General features: G+C 47.1%; 1 protein-coding gene across 1 annotated transcript in view; it reads right to left on the reverse strand.

Moving 5' to 3' along the window:
• The window catches only part of PINX1 (PIN2 (TERF1) interacting telomerase inhibitor 1), a 62,734-nt gene extending 43,943 nt beyond the window's left edge, over positions 1 to 18,791 (reverse strand). The window contains exons 1-6 of the mRNA XM_038132428.1: positions 18,744 to 18,791; positions 12,408 to 12,517; positions 10,535 to 10,627; positions 10,104 to 10,182; positions 6,297 to 6,389; positions 3,735 to 3,811 (exon numbers count right to left, since the gene is read on the reverse strand). Of these exons, the coding sequence (XP_037988356.1) occupies positions 3,735 to 3,811; positions 6,297 to 6,389; positions 10,104 to 10,182; positions 10,535 to 10,627; positions 12,408 to 12,517; positions 18,744 to 18,762 (471 nt within the window). The 5' untranslated portion in view covers positions 18,763 to 18,791. The remainder of the gene's footprint in view (positions 1 to 3,734; positions 3,812 to 6,296; positions 6,390 to 10,103; positions 10,183 to 10,534; positions 10,628 to 12,407; positions 12,518 to 18,743) is intronic.
• Positions 18,792 to 19,331: the final 540 nt, after the last annotated feature.

Here is a 19,331-nt window from a genome sequence, read left to right on the forward strand (position 1 = left end):
TACCAGACCAATCCTTGGCCACTGAGACAGTTAAAAAGGGAGTCTGAGATCAGCCCCACAGTTCAGAGAGCTCAGATTCAGCTCACACAGAGCATCTCCTGCCAAAGGCTATTGCACAGGCAAGATCATAGAATGATTGCTAATGACCACACTGGAAAAGAGTGGACAGGACTGACTGCAACAGTGACACATCTGATTTGCTGAGACCCTGTTTATCACTACAGCAGTTCAGGGGTGACAGATTTTTGACAAGCACTTCAGAAGAGCCAGGATTATCTTGCTGGTCCAGAGACCATGACTGAGCCTCGAGTTCTCCCACTAATTCCCCTTGGAGCATAAGCACAGATGGAATTCCCTGTGTTTTCCTTTTTTCTTCTCTTTTCCTAACCTCTAAAGGCAGTTTGCTGTGACACCAGCCAACCAGCTAGACCTACTGCAACAGTGGGGAGGTTTAGATGGGATTTAGGAAAAATTTCTTCATGGAAAGGGTTGTCTAGTACTGGAACAGGCTGCTCAGGGAAGTGGAGGAGTCACCATCCCTGGAAGTGTTCAAGAAACACGTGGCTGTGGCACATGGCTAAGTGGTGAACAGGCTTGGAATTGAGGATTGTAAAGGTCTTTCCCAGCTTTAACAATTCCATGATTCTATGATCTCTTCTGCCCCTTAAGTGGCCTCTTTTATCCACCCACTGAAATTTTGTCATGGGCTTAAACTGGAGGTTTTAGGGAACGCTGATAATCAAAACTCTGGACAAACTCCTCAAGAAGTTGCCATAGCTGACCCTGCTCTGAGCAGGTGACTCCTCTGGAGACCTCCAGGTCTCCTCCAGTCTCACAATTCTGTGAAAAGCAGCTCCTGCATCTTCCCATGGAGTTACACCCAAGTTTTTTCTAATCCCAGATTGAAACAAACAGAAATAAGGGAAAAAGAATCAAGCTGAAAATCTCTGTCAAAAGATCAAGACTGGAATGGTAGCTCTGTTGGGGCCATTCAGTGCACATCAAATATGCGCTGAATCCTTCTCAAACTGCATCCCTGATAACAGAGGAGGGAGACAATACCTCAGAAAGAGCCTCAGAGACAGGACTTCAAGCTGCAAAATCATGGAATGGGTTGGGTCGGAAGGGACCTTGGAGATCATCCAGATCCACCCTCTCCCATGGGCAAGGACACCTTCCACTATCCCAGGCTGCTCCAAGCCCTATCCAACCTGGCCTTGGACACTTGCAGGAATCCAGGGGCAGCCACAGCTTCTCTGGGCAACCTGTGCCAGGGCCTCAGCACCCTCTCAGGGAGGAATTTCTCCCCAGTATCCCATCCAACTCTTGTCGTACGTAAGTTTGAAGCCATTCCCTGTGTCCTGTCCCTCCAGGTCCTTGTAAATGGTCTCTCTCCATCTTTCTTGTAGCTCCTTTCAGGTACTGCGAAGCCACAATTAGGTCACCCCAAAGCTTCTCTTCTCCAGGCCGAACAATCCCAATTCCCTCAGCCTTTCCAACAGCAGAGTTGCTCCATCCCTCTGATCTTCCTGGTGCCTCATCTGGACTCACTCCAGGGGCTTCTGGGCTGGGTCATGTCCAGCTCTCACCCACCAGCGCCCCCAAGTCCTTCTCCCAGGGCTGCTCCATCCCTTCATCCCCAGACTGGACTGATCCCAGGGGTTGCCCTGATCCAGATGCAGCACCAGCACTTGGTCTTTTTAAATCCATGAGATTCCTGTGGCCACTGCTCCAGCTTTTCCAGGATCAATGGGTTACTTCCACGTATCATCTCCATTGCACCCACAACTGGGAACCTGCAACCAGATTCATGGATAGGAGCAGTTCTGGCTCCTGTGGAAGTATGGAAGTCCTTAACCTGTCACCAAGGAAAGCAGCCCAGGGTTGTAGGAGCTGAAATTTGAAGGGAACTGGAGCCTACCACAACCTGCAGGCAAACCCAGGGCTCTGCTGGGCACCAGGGCCCTTCCTACCTCATCTCCACATAGGAACAACTCAGTTCCAGGGGAATGGCAGCACCTTCCTGCTCCTGCAGGAGCTCTGTGCCACAGCAGGGAAATGCTCAGAGCTCAGGGATTTCAAACCAGAAGGCAAACACAGAGAACTCCTGCAAAGCCTCACAGGGCGCTTCCCTTTGTGCCACCTTAAGGACCAGGCTCCAGAACATGATGGAAAGGGATCATAAGAGTTCATGGGTGCAGTGCAATGAAACTGCTTGGAGCTGGAGAGCCTGAGCAATGCACTTCTGTTCTGTGCAAACTCCACAGATCTCTGATCCATGAAGAGAAGGAGAAGGGGGAGCTGGGGGAAGCAATTGTGCTGCCTCTTGCTTCCTCCCCCTGTGTCTGCTCAGCAGCAGCCAGAAGACAACAATGCAGCTCCAAATTCTGTTCCCTCCTGCCTGGATTTGCATGAGGAAATTTGGGTGCTTAGGAGGGAACAGTCTGTGACTTTTCTGCCAGGAGTTTGAACCATTTCAGGAAATCTGCACAGCAGCCATCAGCCAACCATTGCATCTGTCAAGGGATTGGCAAAAACATGCACAAACTTAGACACCCTTCATAAAATCCATGTGATTTGCAGTGTTTATCCACAAAAGAGCAAACGATCAGCAGGATAAAGTCCCAGAAGAAGCAACTTTCCAACTCTGAATTTCAAAAGATGTAGAACATAGAGAGAAAACAATACCAACTGCTTCAGACAACTCATGAATGGGCAAAATCTGCTCCCTCAACCCCAGCTGCTTTAAATCCCAGTTTGTCCTGCTTCCCACTGATCTGACAGCAAGGAATCCAAGGAGAAGATCCAGGGTATGTTTATGTGATCAGAACCAACAGGGCTCCCTGGTACAAGTTTACCCACAGGATGTGAGAGCTCCAACAGCTTTCACAGACTGGAAGTTCCCAAATCCTTATTTCAGGTCCCAGTGACCTGCAGTGAAGTTACACTACAACTTCCAAGAACACAAGAAGCAAGGCGTCACACACTATGGGGTATTCCAGAAATTTCCACTCCAAGCCCCATCTTTCCCTTAAAACCAGAGATTTCCAAGAACTTGGAACCAACAGGACAATTCCTGCAATATATTCATTTGTGCTTTTCCACATGCTATTTTTTCCAAAGAATTTTTCTGGATATGTCGGTCATGTCACAGTTATTTTATCCACTGATTGAGCTGGTCTGTGTTCTTCAAGTGAAAATGCTAATGAACACATAAATAAAATAAAAACTGGTCCAAACCTCGATCTCATTACCCAAAGTCAGGGGAAAGGTCTTCTCATCAAATATTTATCACTGTTCAGGCCACCTCTGAATCTTTTGCAGCTGCTCAGCCTTTCCCAATTTTTGTGAAAACAAGGCTAGTTTGTGGAGATTTCCCAGTTGCTACTGAATGTCCAATTTTATTTTGGATATTCATGGACCTTTCACAGAATCATTTAGGTTGGAAAAGACCTCTGAGAGCATCAAGTCCAACCTCTGACCTTTCAGGTCAAGCAAATTCCTTCTTTGAGATGTACATTTCCTAACAAAAAATTAAAATACTGGAGTTCCCTATCTCCAAAGAAGTTATGTCACAATTATCCACAAAAACAGGAATTAAATTTGCTCTTATTTCCTCACAGTTCAAGCACAGCACTTCAAGCAGAAAAAACACATTGGCAGAAAACATTTGGATATTTTTTATAAGGTATAATAAACAAGGAAATAAGAGAAAGGAGAAGATTCTTGTTTACCTGGGTCTTGGCACTCTTCTGCCTCCTCCCAAAAATGCAGGACAGGTCCTGTTCAGTGCGTGATGAGAGATCCTTACCTGTAAAGAGAGGCAAAAACCCCAAAACCTTCACATCTGAGGATGCATTTTGGTAACAGTGTGACCCACAGACAGAGAGAAATTGCAATTGGAGATAAATAAAAATCAGGAAGTCCAGGTTGGCTGGGGCTTGGAGTAACCCGGGATAGTGGCAGATGTCCTTGCCACAGCAGGGGATTGGAATGAGATGAACTGTAAGTTTGAACCCCTTCAAACCCAAACTATGCTGTGGTTCTATGCTAAAGCCACTAAATGAAGGTACACAAGAGGAAATGTGTGTATGCATTGGGATCTTTGGATTCTCATGAGGATTCCCCATTTCTGACAGAATTAGGGAATTACAGCTCCTCCACACAATGAAAAAAAAAATCCAGTTTTACTCAGTGGGGACTTTTCTCCAATTTCTGATGTTGCTCCAGAAAAGCAAAACCTCCACCTCTGCCACCTACTGGGTTAGTTCAAAAGTATTTCAAGGGTGAAGCAAAGATTTCCAGGAGGGCCATTATTCCCATCTGATTGTTGTGTGATGAGCTGGGTATCAGACATGGAGCAAGGAGAGGGAAGCAGGAGAGTGTGATGTGATTGAGAGATACAGGCAAAGGTTTAGCCAATTCCACAGGGCAGGAGTTGCTGAGTTGTCCACTGACTCTGTCAGAAAATTCTTTTGGAAAACGTCAGCAAAAGTTAAAGAAAAAAAAATTAACCCAGACAGATCAACTTGTTAAGACTCTGCTGGGGTCTCAATCACTTGATTTTCTGATCCAAAATCAGTGACCTCAAAATGAATCTTGTAATGGCCAAAAAAACCCAAAACAAAAAAATATTCCCAAATCTGACTTCTTTTTCCTGGGATTCTGAACTGTCCCTGGAGGGTAAAGAGACACATCAGCCTAGAGGAGCAAGTGCTCCCCAGCTTCCTGCTGCCTCACTGCACTGCCTCAAAATGGCCTTGTCCAAGCAACCTGGAAAAGACTGGGGCTGTTCTCAGCTTCCTCTTGGCCAAGGCTTGGAATGTGACACCTAAAATCCTCCTGCTCCCATTTTCAGGCTACACTTCCATTCCGTGCCTCCCCCTGGATGTGTCCCCCATTTTTCCTCTAACAGTAAACCAACTCAGCTGACAGCCCAAATCTCCTGCAGCATCACAGGGGAGCAGCTACTGGAAAAGCAGCTGATTTAATCTGAGCTTGGGGTGTATTTCCCAGATCCAGGGGTGGCTGTTCCTCCAGCAGAGAGGCTCCAAACCAGCCCCAGGAGCGGAAGCCGCGTTTGGTGCCGCCGCTGTTCCCTTCTCCCGCTTTTGTGTGAGCTTGTCTTGTTTAGTCTGAAAGGAAGCAGGACTGGATTCAACAACAAGGGCCACGACAACACGAGCCTTTCTCAAATAACTTTTCCTCTTTCCCTGAAAAAGGACAATTTCCCTGTGTCAGGCCACAGAGGGTACAAGCAAATGAGGGGCTGCCTTGTGGAAATGTGACCAAACAAATCAGGGATATTGTGAATATGAAAGCTTTGGGCTGTATTTTACATGCTCAAAAGACACTTCTTTTTTCCTCTATATTTAGTAGAAGGTTAAATCCAAATCAAAATAAATCCTCTTTGCTCAAACAGGCCATGGCCTCTGTACTTGTGAGCCCTGAACCAATTGTTTAATGTCATAAAGTGGCAGGCTCATGTTAACAGCTCGGACTTCAAGGTTGAATTATTTCACTAAAAATCCCAAACCCTGATATGAAAATCTGGCCTCCATTCAGGTATCAATTAGCTCTGTTTTAGCAGAGGCATTTGCTGTCAGAAAACATTACACAGAGCTTTCAGTTTAATAAATCAGCCATTAGTGGAAACTGATCCTATCCATGCCCTGAAATGGGCACACACCGTGTGAAAGGGGAACAGAGCAAAAGGGAAAGGATTGAACAACTGTCAAGGGCCAGAACCTGGCCTGACTGAAATAACGTCATCACTCTAAGAAAGAAAGAAATTACTAAACTCTACAAATTCTTGACAGTTTTTCTGGCTGCCCTAATTTATCCCATAAAGTACCTGGTCGATGTAAGAGGGCTTTCCTCTTCCTTCATGCAGGTTTAATCTGATCCCTGATCTCATCCACATGATCCCTGAGCAGGGGTTACTGGGGATTGCAGGGGTTAGTGCCACGCTGATGCCCAAGTCACTCCCATCTCACCTTTGCCTTCTGCTCCCATCCCTGCCCACGCCCTGCCCACTTGGAATACTTGCTGCTCCTTTATTCAGTTCCTTCACTAGGGAATTGTTTTACTCCCAACCTCAGCAGCCTAAGGCCACCCAAAATTGTCCAAAATAAAGAGGAACAGCAACATTAGAGCTTCAAGCAAGTAGCTGCAGGGGGTGTTTCTAAACCCAGGTTTTACTTGCCAAATTTAGACTCCACAAGGCACCAGATCACCTTGAGCAGGGTTTGTTCTAATCTTGGCCAGGGCTTATGAAACAACAAAACTCCTCTCACCTTTAGCAAACTTCATGTAATGGACACGTTTCTTGGAAGATTTGGATTTTTCTTCAAGGCTGAATGTCTTTTTCAGCTTTTTCACTGAGGACTCTAAAAAAAAAAAAAACAAACCCCAAGCAAACACAGTCCAGTTCTGTTAGAGGCCCTTAAGCACCAAATTCAAACATCACTGTATTAACTTTCCCTCTCAATATCCAGTCAACAATATATCATAAAGTATTACTGAAGAAAGCACTCTAAGTTTTGTCTGAAATATGTCAATGCTTGTTTTTTGTTTTTTGGTTTTTTTTGCCTCATACCCTTTATTTCCCATTTCCAATGCATCCAATGTAATTTGAAAAGGCAGATACAGGTACTCCGGGTCAAAGGCAAATCCACCTCTGTGGTAAAAAATTAATAATAGTGCTGATTTTCATAGAGTATCTCCAGCACCAGAGTCTGAGAAAGATGTAAGAAATAGTAGGAAATAAAATACTGATTGAGCAGAAAGAAAAAGGGGGGAACCACCCCTCCCAACAGGATTTTAATTTCTAACCCTACACAAAATACCTTAATTTGGACATAAGCTGATACATCTGTGTAAGGAAACTGAATGGTGACAAAGCTTTTCTGTCCCTAAGGCCAGCTAGAACAAATTGCCACATCCCTATTATCTCATTTCCAGGCTTCCAGAAGAGGGACTGCATCTAAACTGTCCTCTGGGAATGGTTTCTGGGGCTGGCTCAGTCCCAGAGTCACTCAGCAGTACTTTGGAAGTCTGTGAGCAGGTTAAGGCCACATGAAGGATTAAGCTCACTATTTAACAGCACAGAGATCACGTTCCTCTGCTGTGGCAGGTTATTTTGGGGGTACAAATGTTCTCTTTGCAGCCACAGAACCTGTTAATTTACGAAACATTGCCAGAGAGAGAGAACTAACCTGTTGTACAGTTAATTACTGCCTTACTAGTCCTGAAAAAAGGCACCACAGGAGTCTCTGCTCTGTAACTCCACACAAGGTTACTATGGTGAGGTGTTTTTTTCCCTGCCTGTGGGATGGGTAGGGAAATCAGCCCATACCCTGAGGGCCAAGTTGAGTCACCTTTTTCACATGATCCCACCCTGGAAAGCTCTGCTGCCCAAGCTTTTCTGACACTGGAACTCCAGCACTTCCCTGTTTGAAAGGCAGTGCCATCTGATGAATCCCTGAGCTAAAACTGAAATGCCCAGCCTGCAGTGAGAGAGCTGAGGGCCAGCAGCCTGAGACCCACTCTTGCACTCCCACACAAATGGGAAGAGAAAGGACCAGCATATCCCATTTTTAACAACAACAAAAAAATCCTCAATAAAAAGGGTCTGTGGGAAAAGCAAGGATCACAACGAAAATATCTTGACAGCCATGCAGCACTTTGAGCCTGGTTTCCAACCTCCTGGTAGCAAAAGGAGCATTACACAGCAAAAGGTTTCCACAGAGCCTTCCTCCTCCACGTTCTTCCTACAGGGAAAGGGGCAGCAGCACCGCCTCGTGCCTGCAGGGAGGAACTTCACTACAGAACGTGCTGGCACTTGCAGTGGGCATGGAAATACATCCCTGTGTCTTCCAGGGACTGGAAAATGCTCTGACAAACTGAGCAAGTGCTGCAGGAGTATTAATGTGCTTTTTAAAGCAATTTAGTTGGGGCAATAAAGCCACCAAAGTGGCATTTCTGCAGCAAATGTGATCGACGTGGATGTGCCAAAGCACTGCCAGGATGTTGCTCCCACTTTTTATCCATGGGAAAGGGTCAGTCACCATCACTGAGAATCCCAGCAAAAGAGCCAGGAATTACAGAATGGTCTGGGTGGGAAAAGACCATGGAGTCCCAACTCCCTTCCACTATGCCAGGTTGCTCCAAGCCCTGTCCTACCTGGCCTTTGACACTTCCAGGGATCCACAGCTTCTCTGGGCTACCTGTGCCAGGGCCTCACCACCAGCAGATAAATTTCTTCCTAATATTTAATCTAATCTAAACCTGCCCTCACTCAGTGCCCAGCTAGGAAAAAAAAAAAAAAAAAAAAAGGAAATGACAGCTAAAGCTACAGACACTGAGGGTATCTGAATGTTGGCATCAACCCCCATGGGGCCCTTCCTTTCCAACCTCTAATTGCAATCCAGCTCTGGCAACTGCACCAGTTCTTTAAGAACAATGAAGTTTTTCAGCTGACTTTTAATGCAGTTTGAGACTGGAGAGTGGCCAATAATGTTACATTTGCTCCTGCAGCACAGCTGCAGGCAGAGTCTTTTCCTGGATGAGTTTTGCCAGCTTCAACAATTGCCAAAAAAACAAGTTTCAGAGCGATGCCTTTCTGTAAATCAACAAATGTGACTCTGACCTGGAATTTCCAAGGTGCACCCAAATTTGTTCTCAGTGATTGAAAACTTGTCCCACCGCCTTAAAGGACCAAAAGAACTGAGTGAAACAGGAAGAAATAAGAGTTCTTAAGGGTCACTTTGCATGAGGTGACCTAGGGAAGAGAGCAGAGCTTAGAGCCAAGCTTTGCTCCCTGAACCTGCCTCTGCTGACTCACCGTGGCCCTGGGCAAGTCATTTCTGCTCTCAGCTCATCAGTCTGCAGGTTTCCCACCAGTTACAACCCCCTGATCTTCCCAGGGCTCAAGTTGCAACTTGGGCAGGATTTAGCTCTAAAGGGAGACAGGAACTTGTGGAATTTCCCCATTAAATGCTCTCCTACCTCTCCAGGAGATGAGTGACAGCACTGAGTCCTGGGTGGCCTCATGATTTCACAAGGACAGCTTGCACAGCAAATTAGAAAAGGTGTTTTGAGGCATCAGGCTCAAAATTTTAATCCTATTACTCCAGGATTAGAAAACTTCCCCGCTAACTGGTTTTTCTCCTCTTCTTTCTACATTTTCTCTCCTAGAAAACTCAGTGCTCAAAGGTTAAGAATGAATGAATGAATGAAGAGTTGCTAAATTCACTAATCTGGCAGTTCTGCCCCAGCATTACAAGGACAAGCTGTGTCCAAACAGGAGACCTTGGTTTAACAACACTCCAAAGGGGTGTTTAGATACAAAACCAGAGTTTAAACTCCATTTAAATAAAGCAGAGATGATAAATCACTTGATAAACCAATTCTTTCTCTACGCTCACACCCACCACAACTTCCTAACTCCATTTTCACAAAGCAAGGTCAGTTTGTAAGAAGCTTTTCAATAATAGAAGTCTTTAAAAATAGCCCTTTTGGGAAAGTTTCCCCACTTGTGTGCTCAACACCAGGGTTACAAAAATGACTCTATGGCACACTCAAAGCAGAGATGTAGAACTCTGAGGCAAAAGCTACAGAACAGCTCTCCAAGGACAGGAAAAGGAGGTATTTAAAAAGCCACTGGAGCATGGAAGCCAAGTGTGACAGCTCACCAGCAAAAGGAAGGCAAAACATTGCAGTGCTGAATGATTGTTGTGAGCCTTCAGACAGATTCTGCGTGCTTTATAATAAGGGAAATATTCCTCTAGGTACAACCCAGGGAAAGTGTCCCAAATATTGTGATCCTGGATGAAATAAACAGGTTAAACATTTTATGTTTTCTTTCCTCAAGAAAAAGCCTTTCTTTGAGTGCTGAGAGCAAAACTGATCCACTGAGATCCACAAATCCATGCTCATGGATGGCAATCATCCTTTGGCTCCCAGTGATTTTGGGAAAGGAGTTCTCAACCTTATCCAAAATATTATTTGCATCACAAACTGGGCCTCAGGAACTTTTTTAAGACACAGAATGGAAACTCTGCTGAGATTCCAGCATCTGATTGAGCCAAGCATGAACCTACCTGTTTCACCCTGTCCGTGGCAGTTATTCAGCTCAGCCAGAAGCTGGTTGAATTCATCCTGATGAGCAATCCAGTTGTCCTGTAAATATCACCCACATGAATACAAGGCAGAAGTATTCACAACCAACACAAAACAGATTTAAGCTTTACAAAACAGATACTAAGACTTTCACAAGTAAATGAATTGGATATAACCAATCCTTGCTGGTGGGAGGGACCCTGGGAAGCTCCACAGGCAGCAACAGCAACCACAGCTCCAACAGTCACCCCAAAGTGAAATGAAATTAAAAGGGTTGTCTTGGAAATCCGAAACAATCCTGTTTGGTCCATGCTACCAGCAGCTGTGACTACAGATTTCACTAATATTCCATTCAAAGAACTGTGCTTTTGCTGAAATGGGATCCATTCCCTGCCCTGGGTCTAGCGCTCACCTCGTGATTGATGGTAGCTCCTAATCCCAGCACGTCGTTTTTCACCTTAACCCTGATGTGCTCTGGATTTCCTTGCTCCTGAGCCCCGAGACCCTAAGGAGGATTTGAGGGTAAAAATGTAAGGATTTCACAGCAGCGATTACAGCTTTTGGACTGTGAGACAGTTCACAAGGAAATACAGCAAAAAATAACAACTTCCTGTTAATTTACCTGCTTGTAGCTGAATTCATTCACTGGCATTACCACACAACACACAAAGTTTTTTAAATTTACTACTCAAGCCTCCAGCAAAGCATTATAAACACTAAAATAGGAACAACATTAAGTAGTTGGGTGATTAATCAGGAAGCCACCTGGCATTCCTAAGCAAGCCCAAATTGTTTACAGTTTTCAAACAAGACTCTACATAAGAAGAACGTGCCTCTCCCCAAAAATGTCTCTGTCACTTGGAAGGGTAATGGGAATGAGGGAGATCCACACAGAACACACAATCCAAACCAAATTTATATGGAAGGAGAGCAGGGAAGGGCAGGGGACAAAGAGACTGGAGCCAGCAGGACATTCACAACTCCTTCCACCTCATAAGTGGATGAAAATATTGGAGCAAACAACTTTGGGGTTGTTTAATATGAAGCAATATTCAGGTTCAGGGTTATCTTTCTCAACGGTATGGTCAAGACTAAAAAGTTAAAAGGCAAAGCTTTGGGTTTAAAACTTTGTTCCTGGTATTTACCTGCTATTTGCCTCATCTGTCACAAATCATCAGCCAAATGTGCTGGAATTAATAAACATTTATATGGTGCTGCAGTGGAGAGAAGCCCTGCAGACATATCCTAGGATATGGAAGATTTTAAGGGATGAGGCCTATTTGGAAAAGGCTGTTGCTGTTACAAAGAAGAGTTTATTTGGTCAACGGGGTGGAAAATTTGCCTTGAAACTTCTGCTGACCAAAAAGTATGGAAGCAAGCAGGACACTTGGCCACACATCCTTCCCTGACCCAATTAAGCACAACCACTTACAGGATTGGTGTTAGCAGCCTAATTTCACTGCCCAGAAGGGCTTTTGCCCCTTAATTTGACCAAGGGAAAGTTCCATTTGTCCAAGTTTGTAATGGAATAGAAATTGGAATTAAATCCTTCTTGTACAACTGTTGGCCAGGAAGATCTAGTATCTCGTGTGGGAAACACTGTGAGACAACTGAGGTAACAGTTTAAATCCAAAAATAGGTTTTAAGGCATTTACAGAATTGAGAATGATCCTAATTTTATGCCTTTTAAGGAAAGTCTGGAAGAGGAAATCTAGAAGAATAATTAAAGGTAGTGGGGGCTTTGTGGGGATTCTTGTCACTAAATACCCTGAGGTGCAGCCCTACATCTCAACTTTGCTGAGGCACCTCTGTGGAATTAAACCTGCAGTTTGCAGGTGTCTGTGCTGAACTGGAGGTTTTTATTAGTGCCAGAATCCAGTCCCCTCACCCACAGGTCCTGGGTGGAGCTGGGAAGGAACATGGCTCACGGCATTTTGGGGGTTCAAGGAACAGATCAGAAAAAAAATCTTAAAACCAGGTGAAAGGCTAAAGCAGGTCCTGGACTTGCTTTAAAGAGTATCAAAAGCAGGGACAGAATTGAGGGTTTAAAGGCAGCTCAAAACCTTTAACCTGATTAAATGTTCCAACTCCTGCTCTCACCAGGGAATTCAGATTGTCAAAGAATGGAGAGAAACTGGAAAATAGGAGAGGCACAAACAAGACTTTGCAACAACGTGTAGAAATCTATCACTGCTCAAATTCCCTGTGCACTTAAGAGAATAAATCAAAACTGTCCCCTGGCAGGTTTAGACCCTTCAGCTACACTGTTCTCCTTTAGATCCTACCTTTCCTTTGGACCAGCCCATCTTTTCCAGCATCTTCTGGCCAAATTTGGAGTCATCGTTGCTCCAAGCGCTGTTCCGTGGATCCACGGACCACTTCTGCCTTCTCCGGGCTGCAGCAGGAAGGGAAAATTCCAACAGGCTCTACTGGCATTCCCAGAGAGCTCTTGGTACTGAATAACTTCAACCAAAGCTCTTCATTGCAAAAAAAAAAAAAAACCACCCCAGAACTTATGCCAGACTCAACATATTTTGGGGGTTAATTTTACGACATGAAAAAACTCAAAAACAATAAAAGTCCAGTGAAAATATTAATTATTAATGGAAAGATGCCAAAGTGGGATTGCTGTGGAAGTTGCTCTCCCTCAGGATAGGCTGCAGTTCAGGGGAGGCTTTAAGGATTTCCATTTAGGTGTGATATCCATATTTATTCCCATCTTGTTTTACATCTGGCTTCAACATGGAGTCTACAGAGGAGGAGATTATGATGCTACTTCCCCAGTTCTGGACAAAATTAATTCTCCAGGATTCCCTTTAAGCAGAACCCAGAAATTTTAATATTTGGTTTCCTAACAAAAGCCAAATGAAAAATCCAACATAAGTGATCAGAGAAAGGGAATGACAGAACACAAAACCGTGGGATTTCAGCTTTTGGATTTCTCAAAAATGGTTTATGGGGAAACTGAAAAGTTGCCAGAAATTATTGCAGGAGTTAAGAGATCCAAAGAAGAATCAAGGCTCCTTTGTCCTATGTGGATTCCTAAAGAAAATACAGATTCCCAGACCCACATGTTGCCTTTCCCACCAGGAAGAGCTTCCTTGAAATCAAGGAAGAGCAGCCAGCCCAGTTAACCAGTCACTTGAAGTGTGCACCTAAGCCCAGGCAGGAAGAGAACCTAAATAAACAAGACAAACAAAGAATGGGAGACAGGAAGATCACAAACTTCATTAAACACCATGGGAAATGCTGGATCAAAAATGACCGGTTAACCCAAGGCCACACAAGGCAGGGAGAAGCCAAATCCAACGAGGTGTTTTCAATGCAATCAGGAAGTCATCGTTCCCTAAAAGACAAGATTTGGGATTTGGGCCAGAGGGACTGAATATTACAGGGATGTTTGACTCATTTTTTGCCCAGTTTTGTTTCATTTTTAAGGAACTAAGACTGTCAGAATTCAAGGTGGGGGCTTTTTTTATCACACTTCCGAAACTTTGAAGCCCCAAACAGTCCCTAAACAGTTTTTAACTGGGTTAAAGGCCCGAGAGATGTGAGGGGAATCCAACCTTTGCCTGGTTCACTTCTCTACAGGAAACAACTGATTAACCTCAGAGGCTGTGGCTGCCCCTGGAAGTGTCCAAGCCCAGGCTGGATGGGGCTTGGAGCAACCTGGGCTAGTGGAAGGTGTCCCTGCCCATGGCAGGGTGTGGAATGGGATGAACTTTAAGGTCCCTTCCACCTCAAACCATCCTGGGATCCTGTGATTATTCCCACCAGGAAACCCTGAGAGCAGCAACTCCTCCAAGCCGTGCCCATGGTGCCAAGAAAAGATGGGGAACCAGCACTGTGGTCTGTGATTTTAAACTTCCAAATAAATTAGGATTCCCTGCTGCCCCATGGAGAACCCCAGGGCTCAGCCTGGAGAAAAGGAAGCTCAAGAGGGACCTTCTGGCTCTGCACAACTCCCTGACAGGAGGGGACAGCCAGGGTGGGAGGTCAGGCTCTTTTCCCAGGGAAAAGGGACAGGAGGAGAGGAAACGGCCTCAAGTTGTGCCAAGGGAGGTTTAGACTGAACATGAGGGAAAAAATTCTTCATGGAAAAGGTGATCAGACATTGGAACAGCTGCCCAAGGCAGTGGTGGAGCCCCCATCCCTGCAGGGACTTCAGAGCCCTGTGGATGTGGCACTTGGGGACATGGCTCAGTGGTGGCCTTGGCAGTGCTGGGGGATGCTTGGACTTGGTGGTGTTGGAGATCTTTTCCAGCCTCAGTGATTCTGGTCCAAGGGTTCCAGCAGATCTTACATTCCCCAGCTGAGCAGCTGTCCTTCTTTTCAATCACAGCTTCAGAAGTGAATTTCTATGGTTTTTCCTGAATATCTCTCCCTGTGGAGAAGCCCCGGAGATGTTTTGCTCCCAGGAGGCTGTTGGTAGCAAAGCACCAGGGTATCAAACACAAGTATTTCTTGAAATTAAGAAACATTTGCTTTCCCAGCACTTTCAATCTAAGCCACCTTCTTAGCTACACTGTGGGATTAATCCTCATGTTTCTGCCAGGTTAACATAGGCTGATCTTTAAATAGGATGAAAAAAACCCCAAAAATTTTCTTTCACCTTTAGAGAAGTATTTAAGAAAGCCAGGAACCGCTCCATGCCATTTACAGAAAACATAAAATCATCTTCCCTTTCCAAACAAACAAAATCCACTAATTAGTCAATAATTTATCAGAAATGTAAATTTGTTCACTGATGTCTTTAGAGTGGGAGAGGAAACCAGGCACAAGATTCAGCTCCTAATGTAACACCAATTTTCTGGGCTGTTTCAAAAATGGTATCACAGAGATGGAACTCTGGGAGAGCAGCACCATCCAGTGGAGAAAATCCTCATTTCTTCAGGGAATCACAGAATCACCAAGGCTGGAAAAAACGCAACTCTGGGCTCCATTAATACTTTTTCATGCAGTGAGAAAATGAAGGAAATGAAGGAAATAGGGATGTTCTGAACTCCTTCACTCAGATATTCTATGGTCTGGAAAAGATCCATTACTAATCCCTTTTCCAAGATGAATTCTTATGCCTGGAGCATGTTTTTTAATTATAACTTCTGAAAGCTCCCATCCAAACTCCTGCTGTGTGGCCAGAGATGGTCTGGGGGGCACAGGAAGGACAAGGCTCAGGAGCCAGGCTGAGAAAGCTGGGGGGTTAACCTGGAGAAGAGAAGGATCCAGGGAGAGCTCAGAGCCCCTTCCAGGGCCTAAAGGGGCACCAGGAGAGCTGGAGAGGGACTTGGGACAAGGCATGGAGGGACACAGGGAATGGCTTCCCAGTGCCAGAGGGCAGGGATAGATGGGATATTGGGAAGGAATTCCTGGCTGTGAGGGTGGGGAGGCCCTGGCACAGGTTTCCCAGAGAAGCCGTGGCTGCCCCTGGATCCCTGGAAGTGTCCAGCAGCCTGGGATAGAGGAAGATGTCCCTGCCCATAGCAGGGGCTAGAACTGGATGGGCTTCAAGATCCCTTCCATTCCAAATGACTCTGTTATTGACATGTCCAAGAAAAAGTGGCACCCAAGTTTGCACTGAAAACACCTTAAAAATTCCATGCGCAAATGCAGATTTGTTTCCCTAAAATCACATCTTTATTTCCCACTGTACACCATATTTGTTATTTGCATTGTCCATATTTCCTGCAGCCCAGCAAAGAAATTCACCAGACCCTGAGCTCTTGGTCAAGGGTGTCCTGTCAGAAATGGGGAGCCAAACTTCTCAATCCCCTCAGAGGCAGAACTGAAGGTCTTTTTTTTCCAATATCAGGGAAATTTCAACAAAATTCACAGAATTATGGAATATCCTGAGCTGGAAGGGACCCACAAGGATCATCCAGTCCAACCCCTGGCCCTGCACAGACACCTCAATAATCCCCCCTGTGCATCCCTGAGAGCATTGTCCAAACACTCCTGGAGCTCTGGCAGCCTTGGGAATGTCACCATTCCCTGGGGAGCTGTTCCAATGCCCCACACCCTCTGGGGAAGAACCTTTCCCTGATCTCCAACCCGAACCTGACACAGCCCCAGCCATTCCTGGCTCCTGTCCCTGCCACAGGGAACAGAAACTGGAGCTGTCCCTCAGGAGAAGCTGCAGCCCTGGGGAGCTCTGGCTGTGGGAAATGCAGGCTCAGAGATTGAGATGGACAGAGTTTGATTTCAGGCCTTGGAGAAGTCTTGAAACTTCAGAACAGAGCAGTGAAACGGACACAAAATAAGAATAAAGGTTTGTAGCGAGTTGATACAGGCCTCATGTAAGTGAACAAATATGCTAAGCAAGGTAGCAGAAAACAATTCAAGTTTAACAACAGACCTTGTTGTAGAGTTGATAAAAAGCAGAAGATACTATACTAAGTTTCTGTAATTACATAATTGGATAGAAAAAGGTAAATTGGGGTAAATCATGTGAAAGGCAGCAATTAGCAATTGGTTATGAAGATGCTAGTGAACTTTGTGGAAGCAGCTGATTGGATAAGAAACCAGAAATGTGGATAATAAATGCCTTTTAAAAGGCATTGTAACTAGAATTACAACAGCTTCTGATGTGATGGCTCTGGATATAAAAACCCCACAGTGTCACCCTTCCATGACTGATTTTGCAATAAATGATCTTTTAAACTCTTCAGTCGACCCCCTCTTTCTGCATCCCCACATCTGACCTTGGTCCCCTCCTGGACAAACCCAGTGCCCCATGTCACTGCTCCTTTGGTCCCTCCAGACCCTTCCCCACCTCCAAATCCTCCTCTGGAGGGTCCCTAAAAGCTGGAGATTGGCACAGGCTGAGCTCAGCTCCAGCCCTGCCCCAGAAATGACCCAAGCACCGAACCCAGCACCGACACCTGGCCCGGCCACATCCCCTCAGTGTCCCCAGCACCCACACCTGGCCCTGCCACGTCCCCTCAGTGTCACCAACACCCACATCTGGCCCTGCCACGTCCCCTCAGTGTCCCCAGCACCCACACCTGGCCCTGCCACATCCCCTCAGTGTCCCCAGTACCCAACACACAGCTCTGCCACGTCCCCTGGGTGTCCCCAGCATCCACACCTGGCCCTGCCATGTCCCCTCAGTGTCCCCAGCACCCACACCTGGCCCTGCCACATCCCCTGGGTGTGCCCAGCACCCAACACACAGTTCTGCCATGTTCCCTGGGTGTCCCCAGCATGAACACCTGGCCCTGCCACATCCCCTGTGTGTCCCCAGCACCCAACTCACAGCTCTGTCACATCCCCTCAGTGTCCCCGGCACCCAACACACAGCTCTGCCACGTCCCCTCAGTGTCCCCAGCACCCACACCCGGCCCTGCCACCTCCCCTCAGTGTCCCCAGCACCCACACCCGGCCCTGCCATGTCCCCTCAGTGTCCTCAGCACCCACACCCGGCCCTGCCACCTCCCCTCAGTGTCCTCAGCACCCACACCCAGCCCTGCCATGCCCCCTCAGTGTCCCCAGCACCCAACACACAGCTCTGCCATGTCCCCTCAGTGTCACCAACACCCACATCTGGCCCTGCCCTGTCCCCTCAGTGTCCCCAGCACCCAACACACAGCTCTGCCACATCCCCTGGGTGTCCCCAGCACCAACACCTGGCCCTGCTGCATCCCCTGCGTGTCCCCAGCACCCACTGCTGGCCCTGCCACCTCTCTCTCAGTGTCCCCAGCACCCACACCCAGCCCTGCCCTGTCCCCTCAGTGTCCCCAGCACCCACACCCCCGGGCTGGAGGTGTCTCCCCTCAAACACACGGCCAGAGATGGCCCGGAGCCACTGGCGGAACGAGCTGTCCCCAAAGGCGTCCAAGGGACATTCCAGCTGCTCCTGCCCTGCCTGGGACATGACAGACCCCACAAGGAACACCCCTGCACCCCCTATGTCCCCCTGGAACCCTTTCCCAGCCCTCCCAGCCTCCAGGCCCCACCTTTTCCTTCACCCTGGGACCCTCTGGACGCCCCTTCCTGCCTTTCCCAGACCCCAGATCCTCTGTTTCTCACCCCCAGGGACCCTTGGAGCCCCTCCTCTGCCTCAGCCCCCCTCAGGCCTCCCAGCCCCCCTTTTCCTTGGCCCTAGGATCCCCCACAGTCCCATCCTGCCTTTCTCAGACCCCAATCCCCAAGTTCTTCAACATCGGGGATCTCCTGAGCCCCTTTTGCCGCCCCGGTCTGGGTCTCCCAGCTCCCAGACCCTCCCGTTTTCCCACACACGGGCCCCTCCCGACCCCCATTCCTGCCTTTCCCACCCCAGCTCCCCAGTTCTTCAACACCGGGAGGCCCTGAACCCTTTTCCCAGCCATCCCGGGGTCTCCCCACCCCACGACCCCCCTTCCCCTCACATAGGGATCCCCATTTCCGGGACAGAGGGACTCCTTATCCCACCTTCCCAGTCGCTGCACTCTCCTTTCCTTAACTCTGGAACCCCCCCGAACCTCTTCACCCGGCCCTGGGACCCCTCCCGCACCCATCGCGAGGGGCAGCACGGCCCGGACCCCTCAGGCAGGGCTGTGGGGAGGGTGTGAGGTCGCTCCCGCGCCACCAGCTCGTCCCCATTCCCGCGGCATTCCCACGGCATTCCCGCCGGGATTGGCACTCACGCTCCGCCAGCATCGCCATCTTGGGGGCCTTCCTCCGTGCAGGGGACTTTCGTGATCTCCGGCGCATAAGAAAGGCGGCGTGACTAGAGCCTGATTAAAAAAAGAGTTTTAAAACAGGCGAGCGCGGCGGCCACCAAAGTGAAAATTAAAAAAAAAAAAAAAAAAAAAAAAAAAAAGTTTGCAAAAATTCTAATAAATATCTAAAAACGCGTCTCTGCTGTGTAACGGCTGTTTCCGAGCAGGGGGAAGGGGATGAGCAGCGCTCACTGTGTGTGGTTGGAAATAAGGGACGCAGGCAGGGGGAATATTGCAGGGAATTTCAGGTGTGGATGTCCCTGGAGTTCCCCAAATTTCACTGTCGTGGGAAGGAACTGGGGACGGATACACAGAGGCATTTTGAGAAACATCCCCTTCCTGCTTTTCTGTGAAATGTGTGTGTGGGGGGAGAAAAAAAATTATTTTTGTTTATTGTATTTGAGTAGTGAAGCAGCCCCTCTGATGAGTTGCTGAATCAAAGTGCTTCTATACAGGATTTTTTTTTTTTCTTGTAGTTAAGTTCTAGAGCCCTTGGTCTTTCAAATTTTCTAG

This window comes from Motacilla alba, chromosome 3 (assembly GCF_015832195.1).
Source record: "Motacilla alba alba isolate MOTALB_02 chromosome 3, Motacilla_alba_V1.0_pri, whole genome shotgun sequence".
Lineage (NCBI taxonomy): Eukaryota > Metazoa > Chordata > Aves > Passeriformes > Motacillidae > Motacilla > Motacilla alba.